The following is a 19,771-nucleotide window of genomic DNA, read 5'->3' as shown; positions in this document are numbered from 1 at the left end:
TCTCCCTTGAGCCTCCTTTTCTAGACACCCCCAGCTCCCTCAGCCACTCCTCATAAGACTTGTGCTCCAGAGCCTTCACCAGCTCCATTGCCCTTCTCTGGACACACTCCAGCACCTCAATGTCTTGTAGTGAGAGGCCCAAAACTGAACACTGAATTTGAAGGTGTGACCTTACCAGTGCCCAGTACAATGCTGCCTAGTCTCAGAGGAGTTTCTGAAAATAAACCTGTGAAGCCTTGGAACATTTACAGATTCTGTACCTGAGGCAGAAGCTGGGAGCTGGGCACAGCCAGGGTGTGTCCCCAAGCTCTGTTTTTCACCGGCATAGTGTTTGGTACAGGACTTGCCCGCTGAGGAAAGGGAGCTGTTTCCTGGTTCTGTGCCATGGTGAAATCCACAGTCGCCTATGCCCTGCATTTTTTGCTAGGGGCACCAGCTGCCTGGGTGTCTGGCTGCTGCTCTGCAGGAACATTGGCCTTCCGTACCATAAGAGTGGACCCTGAGGAACATGTTTTGCTGGTCAGAGATGTAATGGACAAAATTTTAACAAAAGCTCTCCATAGAGAAGCCAAATGACCAATTTATACCTGTCTGGGAAAGGAATAAGTATTAAGTAAAAAGGAGCTTTTGAAGTTAATAGTCAGGATCAGGCTTTGAGGACAAAACAGACCAAGTAGCAAATACTTGGGTATAATTTATATAGAAGCATACAGGAATAGGAATTTATATCAACAATGGAGGAACTTGAGTCAACCATGTTGCATGCAATTAATTAGCCATGGTTTGTGGGTGCCTGGGTTTTGCCAAGGTCAGGTGTTAAAGAGCAAGACCGTTTTAAGTATTACAACTAATTCTTGTTTTTAAAATAAAAATGACATTGTTGTTAAACAAGAAAATAAGTAGGTTTGTTTGCTTTGGTTCTCTAAAATATGTTAAGATCTCCCAGTGCTTCTGGCTACAAATACATCTTATGTAAAACTACTTTTAACATTTTTTCTGATACCAATGTTATTAACATGCACTGTGTTTTGGGTTTTTTTTATATTAACGAGGCTGACATTGTTTGCGAAGCAAATACTGCACATTTATGCCTTCAGGTTATTATCTGAGAGGTAGACCACTTATCAGTAAAACAAGAAGTGTGGGGTAATGGAATTTCACAGGAATCCTTTATTTCATCCTAAATGGGGCTAATCAGGTGTTTCTTTGTCATGTAATTTTAGTAAATACCTTGGAGTAAGTTAGCAGTAAGGTATCCCTGTTACACTGTTTATCCTGTGCATTTTTCAAGGGGGACATTTTTCAATTATCTGCACAGCAACATTGTGCTTTCTAACTTGAATGTGAAAAATTAACCAAAGCCAATAACAAAAATACATTCTTTCTTATAAAAAATTTGTACTTTCTTGCCACAAGCAATAAGAAGGCAAACATCATTGTCTGTGCCCCTTTAGAAGCAAGAGAACTTCACTACATTTTTAAATTTTAATTTATTTCCTGGTTTATTGCTTTATATTTTATTTTGTAATTGGTACTTTATATGGTTTATTCAAAAAAGGTAAGAAAATATGCTTCTATGCTGCAAAACTAGAACCTTGCACAAAGAAAGGCTATAGATTTTTAGACTACAAGGTAAAATCAGGACTACAGAGGTGGCAAAGTAGGTTTTTAATCTAATGGCCAATTTCTAATGAGCAAATTACTCTCAGTGTTAATACCATGAGTCACCTTGAGAGCAAAACTTCTCCTTAACAGAAAGCTACTACCATCATCACTGAAATAGCACTATTAATTACTCACATGCAAATAAAATCTTATGCATTCAAGGTAGGCCAAATAAATCAAAACGGGAGAGTTGCTTTCTGCTTTGAATGAAATTTCCCCCTGTTCTAACAGTTGCATAAGCTGTGTGTCCGGGAGGTATCTGCTTGTAATTGCATATAGCAAGTCTGTCTCAATTCAAGAAGGGCCACCTTAAACGTTGGGCGGGTTTGATTTCAACTTTATGGTTTCTTTACTGAAACTGTTGTCTAGAGCTGTAATTGCTGGTATGATTTTGAAAAGTGAGGTTGTCACTGCACTAAAATAAGGACTAAGCTACCCAGTCTGTGGGTAGCTTCAGTTTTGCTTGTCTTCCTAAATTGTCACAAGTTTCCCCTTTTCACTGAACAGACATTGTGAAATTTTGTAAGGTGAGGCAAGACTTTTTAGGTGGACACTTCTTACCGAAATGAAGCCTTGAAGTATTGAATTTACCTTCAGCTGCTTTTGCAGATTCTCATGCTGCATCACACACAACTTGGCCAGAGACAAATCTGCATTGCATTGTGGACAGTGTCCTGCAGGGCATTTTGGCAATGAAGATAAAGCAGAATTGAAATGTCAACAGGAAGACAGACATCTTATTTTGTTGTTGCACTGATCTGCTTTGGGTCAGCTCAGCAGGGGGTAATATTCTGGCTGGAGCAGAACAGTTTTAGAATGATTTATTTTCTTAGTGGAAAACTGAATTATTTGGCAGTACTCTTTGCTGCAGGGATGCTTTCTTCAGAAACTACATTATTTTCATAGGGAAATCATTCAGCTTTTAGTGTTTTTGTAAAAGCCACAGAGCGGGTAATTGATAACTGCTTTTAGTTTTTGTTTGACTGTTGGCCTTACAGGATTCAAAACAAAAGACGCTTTCTGGATCACTGTGTGTTTATGGAGTTTTCCAAACTTCCCAAGCCATGGTCAGTGTCCAGCTAGGAGATAGCAGAGACTGTTTCCGACAGAGTTGTTTGTTTTTTTTTAACTTAGGGAAAATCTTTGAGTCCTAGGTTACTCCTGTGCTGAGCCTGAGCAGTAATGTGCTAGCAACAAGCCTAGCACTCTGGCACAAGAAGGATGTACCAGAGACAAGTATGTGAGCAGGAGGAAATGTGGTGCCTCCCCAATGGGGATCTCCACCACCTAAAAAGCATTAGAGTCACAGTGACCCCAAAATCACGTTGTTCTGGTTGTCTTTTAGTTAAAATAGAGTTGTGGCAGTTTTCTATGCAAACGGCTATAAAAGTATCTGCTGGCAACTTTTGTATTATGTGGAGCATCAACAGTAAACTCACTTCTTCTCTTGTTTGTTTAGATGACTTCCACTTACCTCTTGATGTTGTACCAGCAGTGACAGAGGCTCTTGACTCCAAGACGAAAGGGGAAGATTTGCACAAGGAGAGCAAAGCTTTCCACTACTGTGAAAAAACAACCATGGATCTGTCAGACAGTGACCGTCCTGTCAGCTTTAGTTCCACCTCCTCCTCTGCATCCTCCAGGGACAGCCACTGCTCCTTTGGAAGCAGAATGACCTTGGTTTCCAACAGCCACCTGGGTTTGTTCAACCAGGATAAAGAAACAGGTGCCATCAAGCTAGAACTGGTCCCAGCCAGGCGATTTTCCAGCAACAAGACACGAAAAAACACTGTTGAGCAAGAGGATCCTGAGGAAAGCCTTGAAAGAAGGCCAAGCATGCCAAGGAAAGTAGAACCAAAAGGATCCAGCAAAAACTGTGCAATGTCCCTCATCACAGAGCCCAGCAGTCCGAAGCTTCTCTACGTAGACAGAGTTGTCCAAGAGATTCTGGAGACAGAGAGGATGTATGTGCAGGATCTAAAAAGCATTGTCAAGGTAGGGGTCTTTGTTAGGATGGTATTAATTGTTCTATAATACCATTTTTTTCATTGTTTGATTTCACAGCAGGACTGATGAACCTGACAATGGCACTGGCATTTGCTGATCTTTATAAATTAGTGTAACTTCATATGCTTCTAGTTTTTATTTTATTAGATAAATCTAAGCTGTTACTATGCATCCATGAAGAAATAACAGGGGAAAAAATCCTACAATTGGCAGCATTAGTGAAAAAGAGTGAAAACTCCTTGGAGTAACTAAACATTTTTTATATTTACAAGAGAATGCATATTGCTCTGTGTTCTAGAATGTACAGCAAGTAGCAAACAGCAGATAACTTTAAATGCCCCTTTAAATTCTTTATCTGAAGGGTCTCAGTTATTGATTATTGTATCCCCCTTCCCACCAAGTCCTAGTCCTACAAGTTCTTTCCTGCCTTTTCCTCCCTCACTTTCATGCAGTTCACAGCTGCAGTTTGTTCTTCCTGTGTCCTTGGCCTGTAGTATTGAATATGTCATTTTTAATTGCTGCAAAATTCTATTGTTTGGCTGTTATATGAAGGAATTGTTTTCTTTAATACTAATTCTGATGTGATGTTGCTAATAAATGGGTGTCACATTTATTAGCAGCAGTGAAGTTTTTGTCCAATCCCCAACTTAACTACCTTTTATTTCCCCTTTTTAGTAAAGGAAAAAGGATGGATGAGTCCTTCTTTGTGTACTGGTGGCTCTGCCATCAGCATCTTGTTTTTTTGTAATTTTGAAGATGCCAATTAAGTCTTGGCTATTGTTTGTAGTCTATGTACTCAGCCCACGAAGAAGGGTTTCTTGGCAGGCATGTGTTTACTGCACAGTTTGGAGAACTTAGAGCTCTAAGTAGGTGTATGACGTTATCTGCAAAAGGAAATATCAATCGTGTGGAGATACTCTCCCTACCCACAGCTTCAACCCACTTGATCCCCCAAGCAATGCAGGGAAAAAACATAAAGGCTTTGATAACACAAAAACATACCATGCTTAAACACCAGTACCACATCCCCGTAAGTTCTCCCAAAGGTGGATTTTTCTGCAAGACTAAATTGGTTTCCGTGGCTGGTGCTGTTTCATTACATTCAACTGTTGTCAAGTAGGCATGACTTCCATGTAAACTTTTGGAAACCTTAGTCCTCACTCATCCTCCTGTGCAGTAAAATGTACAACTTGAGAAACTGAAAAGAATAATTAAAACCTTGAAGCAGACTTTTAGTTTACAAGTAGGAAGACCAGTAAGTGCTTTCTAGAAAACACTTTAAGCATCACTGCAGTAGATGTAGAGTAAATAAGGCAAATGCTCTTCTAATTAGGAAGAATTGGAGGAATTATAAACCTATGAAGTGCCCAAGGCTATTTCCTGCAGCAACTAATAGTGAATCTTGAAAGCTTTGTGTGGCATTAGACAGCTTATGTGAGAGACAGAGTGGTTGGCAGTGGGGCTTTTCTTAGGTAGGTGCTGAGGATCCAAGAGCTGCTTCCCAGATCGTAAGGACAGTGGGGAACCAGTCTGTGCAGAATGTTCTTCACTTGGTTTCAGGGAAAGGAGGTGTGACTGGAAGCACGTTACAGAGGAGCCCATTTCATATGTTTCTCAGGATCCTTTTCTCCACAAGTGGCCTTAACAATGCTGCAGTAATTTACCTAAACAAGGGTGGGGGTTGTGAGAAGGCTGGGAATACTCCACGGACATGTTTAGGACTACTATAGCCTTATAGGTCTTGATTATCTGTGCCTCTGTGACTTAAGGCCATTTAGTTTGGCAGGCATATAACTGGTGCTGAGCCAAACTAAGATGAAGGGAAGCAGCTTCATTTTCCAGATAAACATGGATCAGATTTGGCAGCTGGTTAGGAAATGGGATGAGAATGGGAAAAGGGGAGCTGGAGAGAGGTCAAAGGGCAGCTGCTGCCCATGAAGTATGTGGGAAGTGAAGAGATACATGAAGGTGGGAGCTGGTGGAAGAAAGTATAAGCAAATGAACCAGTGGTAAGTGGAGAGAGAGAAAATCATTAGAGGGAAAACAATGTAAGGAAATGAGGAAAAACTCAGGAAGCAGAAAGTTAATGTATGAGATTGGTTGGAACTGGAGCTCTCTAGCAAGTTTGCAGCTGACTGCAGTAGAATATTACAGAATGGGTAATGTTGGAAGGAACCCCATGTTCATTTGGTCCAACCTTCCTGCCCAAGCAGGGTCATCCTAGAGCACATGTCCAGATCGTCCCTGAATACCTCCAGTGAGGGAGATACCACAGCCTCTCTGGGCAGTCTGTTCCAGTGCATGGCCACCCTCACAGTAAAGAAGTTCTTTCTCATGTTCAGGTGGAACTTCCTGAGCATCAGTTTCTGCCTGCTGCCTCTCACCCTAATGCTTGGTGCCACAGAGAAGAGCCTGGCTCTATCCTTTTGACACCTTTCCTTCAGACACTTCATTCTGTTGCCTCTTGTCAGGACTGAATAGGCCCAAATCTCTCAGCCCTTTATCGTAAGAGATGTTTCAGTTCCCTAATGATCTTCACAGCCTTCCGCTGGACTTGCTTCAGAAGTTCAGTGTCCCTCCTGTACTGAAGAGCCCAGACTGGACACAGCACTCCAAATGCAGCCGCACTAGGGCTGAGGGGCAGAATCATCTCCCTTCACTTGCTGGCAATGCTCTTCCTAATGCACCCCCAGGATACCATTGGCATTTTTGGTTTCAAGGGCACACTTCTGGCTCATGGACAGCTTGTTGTCCACCAAGACCCCTGGAAACTTATGTACACAGTCTAAAAATAGTAAGGATGGGGTTTTTTTGTTTCAGGGTGTTGGGGGTTTTTTGAGTTTTTGTTTTTTGGGATTTTTTTATCATCAGAGGGAGGGAGAAAGAGAAGCAGGGCAACCTGTGTAGGAAGAGCTAAAAGCTGAAGAGATGTCAAGATGACATAAGAACAAAAAGAGAGAAACAAACAAGCACTGTTTTAATCACCCTCTACTTCCAGCTGAGGACTATCAGTGCAGATCTAGTCTATTGTTTTTTGTCCTCTGGTAGAGGGGATTTGCTGATGCTACATTCTCCGTAGACAATGGAAACATACTCAGAAAGAATATGTTCTCACTGTAGTTTCCAGCACTTTGAAACAGGTTTCAGAGGTGGAACGGAGAGGGTGTCAAAACTCACATCCATGAATCTACTCTACATTTTTGGTATAAAGCAAACATATTTGCTTTTCTGGGGGGTCGGTTGTTTGCTTCTTTTTTAGTTTTGGAGGCTGGAAAAGTTTATTTTTAATTAGTTTTGGGTCTGGCTGGGTGTTGGGGTTTTTTTGTTCGTTTTGCATAGCGTTTTATTAATACATCCACACTCTTTCCCACTATCCAGATCATTAATGAATACATTAAACAGAATGGAATCCAGTATTAGCCCTCAGGGTATGCCACCAGCCACTGGTCTTCAACTAGATTTTGTCCCTGTGATCACCATCCTCAGGTCCTGTCTGTTCAGCCAGTTTAAGTCAAACTTAGTGTCTCCTTATCCAAGTCATACTTCTTCAATTTGTGTATAAGGATCTTAAGGAGTTAAAAGCTTTTCTGAAGTCAAGGGAGACAATATCCACTACTTTCCACTCATCTACCAAGCCAGTCATTTCATAGTTAAAAGGTTATCACATTGGCCAGCTTTCCCTTGGTGAATCCCTGATGAGTGTTCATGATTACCTTCTTGTCCTTAGTGTGCCTGGAACTGGTTCCCATGACTGGCTGTACACAAATGACCCATTAACATGGATGATGTGAAATTGCTTGTAGGATCCTGGCACTAGTAACAATATCAAAAGTGAACTTGGTAAGAGTTAGCCTAGCACAGTATTTTGGGCAGTGTCCTTTCAATTTGTTATTCTTAGAACATGCAGTTATCATGCCTGTAGTAAAACACTATGGATGAATGGGGCAATTTCGAATTTCATAATTTTGGATGCTTGTATTGACCTAATGCTGTTGGTCATAAGTTCCATTGCCCTTTGAGTATCTTACCAGTGCTAAGTTGGTAGACAAAAGTAGAAATTGACTTCATGGGACACGGCTAAAATAATTTTTAAATGATACTGGAGACCAGCTAAGGTTCACCAGCTTTCTTTTAATCTGCTGATAAGAAATATTTAATGGTCTTAGGACAAGTGAGAGGAGGCCATACAGGTGCTATTTGGCACCCTTTGCTCCAGGATATGCATTAAAACCAACTGCTTTTCTAACCAGTACAGCAATTTTGTCTATGACCTGGAAGAACAGTTGAGTTATGATTGTTTTGAGGCACACTGCCGTGACTCTTGCACAGACAAGCATTTCAACAAAGATAGAGTGAACTTTTCCATCATTTACTATGTTTTATCAGATCATCTGTTAAGGATAATTAAAGTTTTCAATGAATGAAGCTTGAAGCTTGTTTTGGGCAAGTTTGTGAGGAGAACTCGGATATCTCTGCTTCCTGCTTATGTCATTCTGACAGGTGTACTGACCAGAGCAGAACTTGCCGACCTTCTCTTCAGGACCTAGCCTGACTTCTTCAAATAGTCATGTAGTTAGAATAGGCATAATCTTCAATTAGAGTCACAAACTGAAGTAACTTTTTTCCCCATGAATAGAATGCTGTCTCAGAATATATAAAGCAACTGTGTTTTACCCTTGCAGTTCACAGCAGTCAGAAGCACACATTTTTAATTTGTGCAAATGCTTGTAACTCTAGAAAGACATCTACATTTGTGTTTTACCTTTGCAGAATGAAGGAGTAATGCAAATGCACTGTTACAATGCCTGCATTTGTCATTTGATATTAAATATCTTCACAGTGATATCAGTTCATTGAGAACATGCAGATTCACGGCACAAACCTCAGTCTTGGTATAAGATCCCCTATCAGTAAAATAACTTACGTGAAAAATCATTGGTATCTGTACAATTTCTAGAGAGGAATGAAGCATACATTGCCAGTGCATTTTACAAATATTTGATGCAAACAGAAGTTGAGCTTCAGGAATCTTGAACTCAATCTGTAATTTGGGAGACTTCATTTGTGTGAATAAGTTCCTCTACCCTTTCATTTCAAATGTCTTTTTTTTCTTTTTTTTTTCTTTTTTTTTTAATTCAAACCATCCCTACTGGAGTAGTTAAAGTCTTTGTCCTATCCCCTTTCCAGATATTTTGTCCCTGGCCCCCTCTTTTTATGCTTAAGACTCCTCATTTGAGAAAGTCCCATTCTCCTCTGCAAAGTCTTCTGCCTATGATCTTCCTGCCTATCTGTGCTAAGTCTTCTCTTCATAAATCCCACCCTCATCTCCTGTCAGTACATACTGTCTCATTTCCTGATGTGATTTTTCACTTTTTAGTATTTCTCTTTTCCATGTTCTTAGTCTCTACAGACTCCAATCTCTTTCCATAGTTCTCTTGGCAAGTCTGACAATATTTTCATCACATTGTTAATGTTCTTAAGTTCTGTTACATTCAGTCTCCATCTTCTGGTGTTCACCAAGCTTTGTTCCCATTTTGTTCTTTCCATCTTTCTGGAGTATTCCTTTATGTCTATTCTTTGAAATTCCACAGCATGTTTCTCCATATGGTGTAAGGTTTGCAGAGAGTCACTGAGACACAGGGACAATCTTTTCCCTACTCTTGTCTCAGAGGATCAGATCTGAACCAGATGTCACTGTCAGCACCTGAAAATGGCATTTGTGGGTTAAAACCTTGTGAAACCTGAGCTGAACCTTGCAAAGGACCATTGCTAAAAGTTGCTACCGAGGATAGGTGAATTTGAGGAGTCCCCTGCCCACCCCTTTCCCTCATGGTAAGATATAGGGGAATTTAGACAAAGATAGCAAAAGGCATGCTCTCAAAAACAAAGTCTACATTATGCTTGAATCTGCTACTGTCTCTCCTTTAGACATGAGTATATGGTTCATGTCCCTGCTAGTCAGCCTGGGGGTGCTTGTCTTCTCAGGGGAAAGGTCACCAAAAGTTTTCATTATGAGCAAAAAGGGACATTTTTCTCAAAAAGCCCCAGGGGAATGCTTTTGCTGAAATCTCCTAGAACAACTCATCAGGGAGAGAGGTTTCTGGTGTGGAAAGCTTCATCTAAGGTGAACATGCCTGCCAAAATTATATACCCCTTTGGGGGTGGGAGTAGGCCTTGAAAGGGGAAGTATTGGATGTTTGAGGTAGATACGTGTTGTGGCACCAATGATTAAAGGAAACTCTTCTGAGAGGAAGTCAGTATCAGAATTTTATTGTTTCCAGTTTCCTGTCTCCCAGTGGTGCAGTTAAAGGATGTCTCCTTCTACATTTTAGGCAATTAGTTAAAAAAAAGTGCACACATTGTCACTTGTGATGTGTTAGGAAAAGCTTGTGAAGCTGGATAGCTTAACTCTGGAAGTTAATTCTTTTTAGATTCAAAAGATGGGAATCCCAATATAGGTAGGGCATCTCATAATGTTAGTTCCCACCTTACACTTAATTTTTATATGTGACCTCTTTTTCTATGCCCGCTAACCTGCATACCTGAGGAAGATACTTTTAGATTGCTAACTTAAGTTGCATGTGAAGATGTGGCTCTGAGACAGTGCCTCTGTTTCACAGTACAGAATTCCAGCACCCACCAACAGAAACGGTAAATTAGCAGAGCTGCTCCTTTTGAGCATTTTGTAGATGAGAAACTTCACAGAGTGCTTCAGTGGAAGGTTTATTGAATGATAATAAGAAGCGATGTCTGATGTGTGGGGGTGTACTGATCCCTCCTATATAAGCACCCTGAATTTAGGGCACTGCTGTAACCATCAGACTGTAGTGATGGCATTCTTCCAAAGGTTTTTCATCACTTCTGTTTCACTCAGTATAGGAAACAGTGATGTGTGGTCTCAGAACTAGTATTTTAATTCAGGGCATTAAAGCAGAAGTTAGCTTACCATACAACTTTAAAGCCATGGACCAAAATCTCATCTTCATATATACGTTACTGCAGTTTTGCAAATTTAATCTGTATGACAAAGCCTGCTGACATATTTATTTGTGTTAAATCTTGAGAACAAAAGAGGGAACCTGGGTGATAACTGCATGATTTTCAGGGAGTTTACTCTTAGTTTCCTCATAAACAGAGTGATGATTTAGAAACAGGCTTGCCTCTCTTGGACCACTTGCAGACCCTGTCCCATATAGAGAGGAAAGATATTCAGTTTAGATTTAAAGCAAAACAGTGATACTCAGAGTGAGATTCTTCCTTTGAAATTTGTCTTACTATGGCTTTAAAAAGCATTTAAAGAAGATTTGCATACATACTGGCATTTCTGACTAGGGATTTATCATTATGCTTTTAGAAAATTTGGATGAGCAATTTAAATTACCTGCAAAACAAATATTATGGCCATGACAGTGATAATATTATGGCCATGACAGTAACTGTGATTAGCATTTGTTACACTATTGAGCTGAATTTTCTCACTGCTCTTTTTTCATTAGGGGAAGCTTGGCTTAAAAGCAAGGGAAGCTTCTTCCAATAATATTTGAGATACAATAGCTGAAACTAAAGCATATCAGTACATATCCAAGAAGCCTTCTCAAAGTCTGTGAACTTTACGAAGAATTACAGCAGTATAAATCAGAGCAGAAAAATGTTCCACTTACAAAGTCTGTAATGAATTTGTAGGCAGCTGTACTGGAGAACATCAGTATTGTGTTTCATTTGTGGAATTGCTGTTTACAAATCAGGACCATAATCCCCAGTGCAGACTGCTGAGAAGTGAGGTAGCTAGGAATACCCCAAACAGGTGTAAACAGCTGTTCTGGCTACACTTAAAGCAGTACATAAAGTAAGTCAGACTTCTTTCTTCTGATGTAGTGGAATAATTTGGTTTTCCCTGTGGACTTCTTGCTTCCTGAATGTGAGCCATATTAAAAAAAACCCTAAAGCAATGTAAAGTAATGAAAATATACACAAACTGTTGTTTGTGTCTTAAATAGTTTTAGATGAGGTTGTTTCTGGAACTCCAGGATCTTCAACAAAAGTGTTTTGGCAGCTACATATGCTATAAGCCTCTCATCATATGTGCCTTTTAATGATACCAAACAAAAGCAGAAACAAAACCAAAACCTTGTTTTCCTGGGCAGGCTAAGAATGATTCTGGGCTTTGAAAAAAGAGGTTTTATAGCTCTGCAGTAGGAATATATTGTGTTGTGGACAATCAGATGTAACCTAACAAACTACTTGAGTGATGTAAGCACCTTATGTTGTGGCATGAACAGGGAGCTGTTTGTACACTAACTTCACAGGAAGTAGAAAAGCTAGGGTTAAATATACTGATGCATGTTTTTTTCTTATCTGCATTATCGCTTGTCTTATTTCTGCTGGCAACATTCATAAATTTCTTTCATTCAGCATGTTTCCAAGTACTTGAAAGTGACTAAATAAAATATCATTGCTGTCTTGGGTTTCCTGCACCTGTACTTTGCATCCAGTTCTTATCTTACAGCTTGATTGTAGAAACTTGTTGGGACAGAGACTGTCTTTGTCAGGTGATTTCAGAGTTTCACCATTTGACTGGGATTGCAAACATTAAGACAGTACGAATGTACAGCCATAGCTTTGTGTTTGTTTTAAGGTCAGCTCTGTATCTGGACAGCATAAAAGGGTGAGTTATACTGTAGCAAAAAATGAGCTGTCTATAAATATACAGTAAGTCTTTCTTAAGCTGTGGATGGGAGAGAAGCAGCGAGGAGGGCTGCTGCTCTTCCAGGGAGCCACAGAATTGCCAAAAAGCCTAGCTGCTCTTACTCTTGTCCTCCCTTTTCTTGCAGCAGGGTGTAAATCAATCAACCATGCTGTTTGCAACCTCCTACCCACTTTCTGAATGTGAGTGAATATCGATAAAAGGATGAAAGTTAATCTTCTGCTCCAGAGTACTTTTTTCTTTTGGGAGCAGGGAGGCAAGGGGAAGATGTAATTAAATATGGAGTGTGCCATTTAAAAGTGTTGGTGGTGAGCAGGAGGCTTCAGGAATGAAACATCGTTCCTCTGACTGTATTGAGGCTGGCTTGGGTGGTTGTATCCCTGGTGGGATTCAGAAAGTAATAAAAGAGAAGTCTGTTCACCTCTGCCCTCTTGCTTCTTGTTGCTCACTAGCAGCAGATACAGAGTTCCACAGAACAGAGCAGCAGCAGCTCTACAAAAGCAACAAGTTTATAGAGGGTGGGCAGCAAAACTGTGAGGAACAGGTCTGAGAGCTAAGGCCGGGAGAGGAAGTGCAGCTTATGCTGCAAAATTGTCAGTAAACATTATAATGTTTTAATGAGGGTTTTTTTTCAAAATTATTGGGATTTTTTGTAAAGAAATTTCAAAATTTGGAGACGATACTTTAAATGCCAACAAATTTCTGCATTTCCAGCCGAGCCATAGTTTCTGGAGTTTTATTTGCTTATTATAGCCATTTCCATTTTGATCCATGGAAATATTTAACTGCTTTTAAATTTGTTATATCAGTTTTATTAAATACTACTTGTCAATGAACAGTGTTCCAGTAATCCATGACCTTTAAACCTGAACACTTAACAAACCACATAGCAGTCTCTTTTCTGCTTTTACTGCTCCTGCAGATGAAAGTGTGGAGCTCACTGCTATTTTTTGTGGTTTCAGGAGAAGACCATTTTGCAAATAAGAGACATTGAAAAAGTTTTTACTTGCAAACCACCCACTACTATAAGGTTCCATTTCATTGCTGTTCATATATTAATAATAAAAACCATCCATAAGTTTCTGGGAATCATGTGGTTACTAAGGTTAAGATAAATATGTGTTTAGTATGTGTGCAGATTTTCTTCATTATGCTGGGTTTGCATTTCCATTCTTTGGAAAACAGACTCTTTCAGTTTCCATTCTTGTATTTTAAAATAAACATTTCTCATCTGGAATGTCTCATTTAACTTTTAAGCATAATGAGGTCTTTTCTAAAAAATGTTAACATTCATTTGCCTTACAAATTGAGGAAAGTTTATTTAACAGGGCAAGTGTCTACAGCGTAAGACTCGGGTTCCTTTCCTGGGTGATTCATACATTCAAAGGCCAAATACGCCTTAATAATTCTCAGTGTTTTGTTTGACTATGGTTCAACAAGTTTATAATCAGACTAACTAAGCTGTGTTGTGAGAATTAATTTATAGATGTCCTGATGAATTTTGAGATTTTTTTTTTAAATTTATAATTAACAAAACACTTTAAGCTGGTACATTTTTGGAAAACCTTGAGATTATTAAATGATAATGACGATTGACACCAATGATGTGAATTTAGAAATCTTTAGAGCTTTTGCTTCATCTGCCTAGCAATCTGGAAATATTTGACATCCTAACTACTGTGTAATGTTTTCATTCAACTGGCCTCATTATTGTAACTTATTTCTTCTGTGTTTCCTCTTAACTTTCAGAAGTCATTAGATGAAGGCCTCACATAATTCCCCAATGAAATGTCAGTAAACTACTGACAGCATTTGTTATTCCATGATCTCGACCTGTGCTCTGAATTTGCTTCTTACCTTAGGTCTGAGCAGCAATTTTGAGTGCTAACTTCTGAGAAAAATCCATGTATCTGTGATTTAGCAGTTGGTGTTGGCTGATACCTGAAGGCAGGTGTAGGACATGTTTTTAATCAATGGGTTACAACTTCAATAACTTAGTGTGCTGAAGTGTCTAAATGGGGTTTCATGTGAGTTTCCATTTCTAGTGATTTACCTCTATCATCTGTACAGATGATGAATTATTTAGGGGATTTGTCTACGTACAATCCATGAATCCCGGTTTCAGCTTGTGACTGCTTTTAATGCATCTCTATCAAATTACAGTTTGATTTAATTGATGGCCTGCCTTGCAAGGTGTCCTTTTAAGATGGGAGATTTTAGCATGAAATTCCCGCAGTTGAACAAAGGAATATTATTGAACTTTGACTGTGTTTCATTAGAGCAAAAATTCACTACAGCAAAGAAGGCAAAAATCCATGAAAGCAGTCCATCCAGGCAGGCTGACAGTTCAGTGCTGGATTGGCTGGTGTCAGATTTTGACCCTCCAGAGAGCTTTATAGGCATAGCATTCCTGCTAAAATGGCTCATGGGACAGAAGAAGAAAGCATGCACTGGGCAAAAAGAAATGACATAAACCCCTGGGCAGGTGGAGGCATTGCAGGACACATGCCTCCTTCCACCTCAGTCCTAGAAGGGAGCTAAATCCGTGCTGGAAACTGATACGGGCATCTTCAGACATTGGGGCAAGGGCAAGAGGATGTGCAGAGCTTGTTTCAAAGGCTCAGACTCTAAAGCAGTGAGGGGGATCCCACAACTGCAGAAAGCTATTCTGCTGTCTCCCAGCTATGTATACTGGCAAGGCAGTTGTCTTTGCCCAGGGACCCTATGGTCAGAGTCAGTGCAGTGCAACAGTGTTGAGGGACCTCTCACTGATAAAGTTTTCCAGGGCAAATTCTTTAGTTAATTTCCTGAGACTAGTATGGTCTGACAGCTTGAAGTCCTGTGACAAGATCTCCTGACTGTTACGTAGTTGACATTGATGTGCCCGAGAAATTTCCAACTTCCAGCCTCAACCAAAGAAAGCATGTATTTTCAAGGTGCAAGACATAGTGTTAGACTCAGGAATTCCTAACTGCTAATTTTGGCTGACACTTAACTCCCCCTATGGTTTTCCATGCATGTGGATGAAGTCAAAGGCACCTACTAGGGGTCACTGCTTGCAGACTTTAGTAACTGTAATGGGACAGTGTTTTAACATCTATAATATAGGTTAGGAAGTCATATTGATTATCAAAAATCTGCCCCTCAAGAATAGCTACATGGAAAAAGTACTTTTTTTCCTCTTCTTCTCTAGGTAAAATTTAAGTTAATACTGTTAACTTTAACTTATTTGCAGACCCCTAACTATGGAAAGTGTAGAGAACTCTGTCATAGTCACCTTACTCTGCAATGTTAGACAGTGGAAAGGAAACTTCTCTATTTTTAGTCTTTCTTCATACCATGTTCTCATCAATGCTGTCACCATCAATCTTTGCCCTTTCTACAAGCAGTCAGTCAGTGGAGTATCATCTTACTGTATCAGGCTTTATTGCTGTTATCCGCAGGCTGCGTGTGAGCCAGCTGCACGTGTAGATTGAGATTTCTGAGGAAGTTGGCTGTAGGCACAGGTGAGTGCGGTGTGGCTTCCTCCACCCTCTGCCTGGGGATAGGGCTAATGCCAGCAAGGTGGCCTCCTGCCAGCTCAGAGACTCTGCTCTTCTGCACAGACATTGGAGAGGAAAGACATCAATCCCAAACAATGTCTAGTGACAGACTGTATAAAGCATATGGCTTTTGCTGTTCCCATTTGGAGGCTGGCTGGCTGTCAGTGCTGGGAGGTGTTCTCCGTGTCCTTCCCCCTTGGTGGCAGGGGCAGTGCTCTGCAAGCATGTAGGCTGGTGCTTCAAAGCCCATCTGCAAGGCCTGACAGACCCATTTCCCACAGGGATGGAGCTTTGTTGCTGCTGACAAGTGGCAGTCTTATGTACAAGGTACTGAGGGATGTAAAGCAAATAGAACACGGGAGTAGGAAGCACACAGAGCACAGAAACTTTCTGCTTACATTGCTGAGGTGAACAGAGATGGCTGTGTCTCCAAGTCTGCATTGTCCTCAGAAAGGCCCTGGCTTTGGCTTTCAGTCAGTTCATAGCCCTCAGGTAAGTGCTGGTCTTTCAGACCTGTCTGTGTTTTGGCCAATGTGTGAGGGTTTTCCAACTTCAGATATCTTTAAAATAACCCACCAAATAGCCATCCCACCCTTGCCTGGCACCCCATTTTCCACTAAAAGTAGAAACTGGAAAGACATGCTTGCAGAAATTTTCTTTATTCAAGATGCTGTATTTGCATGTAGAGAATCTCTATGACGGACAGTGCAAGCATTTTTTGAGATTTCATTTCCAGGCATCATTAATGTGCAACACCTTTAACAGAAATAAAGTATGATTCTGATTTTTATGATGCTCAAACTGGGCATCTACAGCTAAAAATATACCTATTAGTTAACTGTAAGTATTCAGCTGCATTATCCCACTGTATGACAATGTGTGTTGCTTGCAACCTTGGGTTAGTGGTTGTGTTACTCATGTGGGAACTGGAGATAATTGCTGCTAGACAGCAAAGTCTCAGCATCACAGCAGTGTTTGTGAAGTTCCTTCTCTCTCTGTTCAATCAGTAGAGGTAGGACAGGGCAGCAGAGATGCCAATTCTTTTTCTCCTACAGAAAAGTTTCAGAAGTGGGAGCTTATCTTTGATGATATTCTTTTATGCACTGTCCAGCCCTATAAAGGGATTACTAAAGACTTCTATGGTATATATGTTTCTTGCAGGGGAGGATAAAAACGAATTCTTGTTTTACAAGGCAATGTGGCTTTAACCCATTTTTATAGCAATACCATATTAACATTACCATTAACATTATCATTTTAATGTGTAGTTTTAACATTGCCACATTAATAGCTGACTTATATTATGGACTGAACAACAATCAATAATGTTTTTAAAGGAAGACTTGGGTGGCCAGATGAAAATGTCCCACTAATTTGTATTTGGTTTCTAAAGTTTGGTCATGGAAGACATTAATCAGTATGTGAAAATACTGTTGCTCATTTTGTCCTTTTCTTGACACTTTTATCTTATTTCCAATACATATTTTTTTTTAATCTCTGAGGTTAGTGCTTTCATCATTTTATTCCTCTAGAGATCTTTCTTGTGTGATTATGGAGGAGGAGATGGTAGTCAGGATATACATCTTCTAGCAGCCATTCCTTCTGATGGATTTGGCATGGTGAAAGACAAATGGAGAGGATGTCAAACCCAGCAAGGAAGGCAGGGCAGTCTGGCAAGACTCTTCTAGTTTTTGGAGGGTTTCAGGAAATGAGAGAGGGAAATTGTGCAATACCATTAGAGCAAACCTTGGTTTGTAAATCAATCTAAGGAGACTGACATTTGTGAATGTTTTTTTTTTCTCCTATGAAGTAAGCTAAATGTTTTTGCCATAACTGTAGAGAAGCAATAAAAGGCTAGTGAAGGCGAAGGTTATAAACAAAGCATTCTGTGCCGACAGAGGGTCCATAGATGCTGACAAGAAACAAATAAAATGAATAAGGCCGGTACTCTGTTCTGATAAATTTCATTGATTTCTGCACCATGTCATTATGGTTGCAAGCCTGCCCTGTTATATTGTAGCTCCAAACCTTTCATTATGGCTTCAGATGATAACAGCTGTTGATATGCAGCAGGAGGTTGCAGTGACTACCATGGGGGTAAAGTACCATGTGCTAAGAAAATAATTAGGAAAAAAAAACATGTCTGGGTAGCTTTTATCTGCCTGTGGTGTTGTCCTTGCAGTGAATATTATATGCCAATACTGCATCTGTTTCCTGGATAAGTTCATGAAGCCTTTATTAGTGCACAGGTGCTCTATAAAGCAGTATAATCAGACAGGTCCCACTTGCTGAGTCAGTGCAAGTGGTGTGCTGCTGTGCTGTGCCTGGACTTCATGAGACCACTGTGTCAAGACTGTCCAGTGTTGACCCTTTTCACATAAACACAGATACCTGAAGCTTTTTGCTGCTGTGATTGCCCTACTGTCTTTGTCACATTAGGCAGTTTGTGTCTAGCTCAGGTATCTGCTTACACCAATATCAACAACTTAAACATGTCTGTAGACATATAAAAAAATAAAATAAAAAGAGGAAACAGGAAACCAGTCCCCAAATCCTGTATGATTTCCTAACAGTATGAGGTGAGGTTACAAAGTAGCTCTGAATCCCAAGAGTTTTGAGTAAATCTTCCCTTGCCCCATGTAAGCACAAATCCAACCATTAGTTTCTCGGTTGTTTCTGATCTGATGCTGGATGCAGAAGGGGGCCTGAAGCACAATCTTAAGCAACTTCTAGCAAAAGAGAGCACATACTGTGGGGGTGTGGTATATAAGCTGATACTGCCATATGCTATGGGAGTGAAGGAAAACTGCCAAAACACCTGCAGGCTGCTGTTTGGCAGCAATATCAGAAAGGTACCTGGTTCCCTCTTTCTTACTAATAATTGGTAAAAGACTGAGAAGAATATGCATATATGGAGAAAAAATGGGTAGAAGGACAAAAGGAACAAAAACCAGGTCATGTATATAACACTATTTACTATACTGAAAATAACTGTGAACTGTTTGTTATTTGAAGAAATCCAAGATTCAGCTATGCAGAATGAATTGGAAAGGAACTCCTTATTCATTAAATGTGCTGTATGGAGTTACTTATTGTAAGATTTCCATTCCTCTGCACTCCACCCTGTAATATCAGCTCAGGGTGCTGCAGTGTTCCTAACTCTAAAGTATTTTTGTAGGATCACAGTTCCTCTGGAGCTTTTTTGTTCTTTGCTTTTATATAATAAACTTATGTATTTGTGGGCAGAAGCAGTTATTTATATAATACCATCACTGGAATAGCACTGGATCTGTCATCTGCTTCTGCCTTTGACCTATGATATTGCTTGCTTCAGCCCTGTCTTCCTCGCCATCCTGAACCTTTTACTTTTCTGAAGCTTCTGAGTATAAATAAAAAGCCAAGGACAAGTGCAGGGTGTGTTCAGGATGCAGTTCCAATGACTTACTGCACAAATACACTTCAAGGACAGGTGTGGGCTGTGAATCTGTAGTCAGCTAGGAGGGAAGATAGAGTACGGATTGGATACCATCACAAAAGAAATGACATGACTCTCCAGGGGCCTGCCTGCTTGCTTGCCCACTGCCACTTGGTGCTCTTCTTAAAGACACTAGGGTTGCCTTGGAATAAACTTACTTGCTTTCCCTGGGCAAAAAGTACTGAGTTTTGGGAGTGATAAGGGGGACGAAAGAGTATAGATTATTGAGCATTAGGATTGGGGGGAGGGGAGAGAAAATTCTGCTGATACCTAAACCTGAATCTTGCTTACACCTGTGATTCTGCTGATGTTATTTCAGTTGGAAAGAAGGATATGAGCATGGAGGCTTAAGTGCTGCAATTCTTAACTTTCCTTATG

At 40.2% G+C, this 19,771-nt stretch overlaps 1 protein-coding gene across 5 annotated transcripts in view; it reads left to right on the top strand.

Moving 5' to 3' along the window:
• The window catches only part of PLEKHG1 (pleckstrin homology and RhoGEF domain containing G1), a 175,076-nt gene that overhangs the window by 123,373 nt on the left and 31,932 nt on the right, over nt 1–19,771 (top strand). For all 5 annotated transcript variants that reach the window (XM_071549324.1, XM_071549327.1, XM_071549328.1 and 2 more), the window contains one exon: nt 3,125–3,660. In XM_071549324.1, the coding sequence (XP_071405425.1) occupies nt 3,125–3,660 (536 nt within the window). The remainder of the gene's footprint in view (nt 1–3,124; nt 3,661–19,771) is intronic.

Source organism: Pithys albifrons, chromosome 2 (assembly GCF_047495875.1).
Source record: "Pithys albifrons albifrons isolate INPA30051 chromosome 2, PitAlb_v1, whole genome shotgun sequence".
Taxonomy (NCBI): Eukaryota; Metazoa; Chordata; class Aves; order Passeriformes; family Thamnophilidae; genus Pithys; species Pithys albifrons.
The sequence above is the reverse complement of the archived record's forward strand: the minus strand, read 5'-3'. Positions and strand labels throughout refer to the sequence as shown.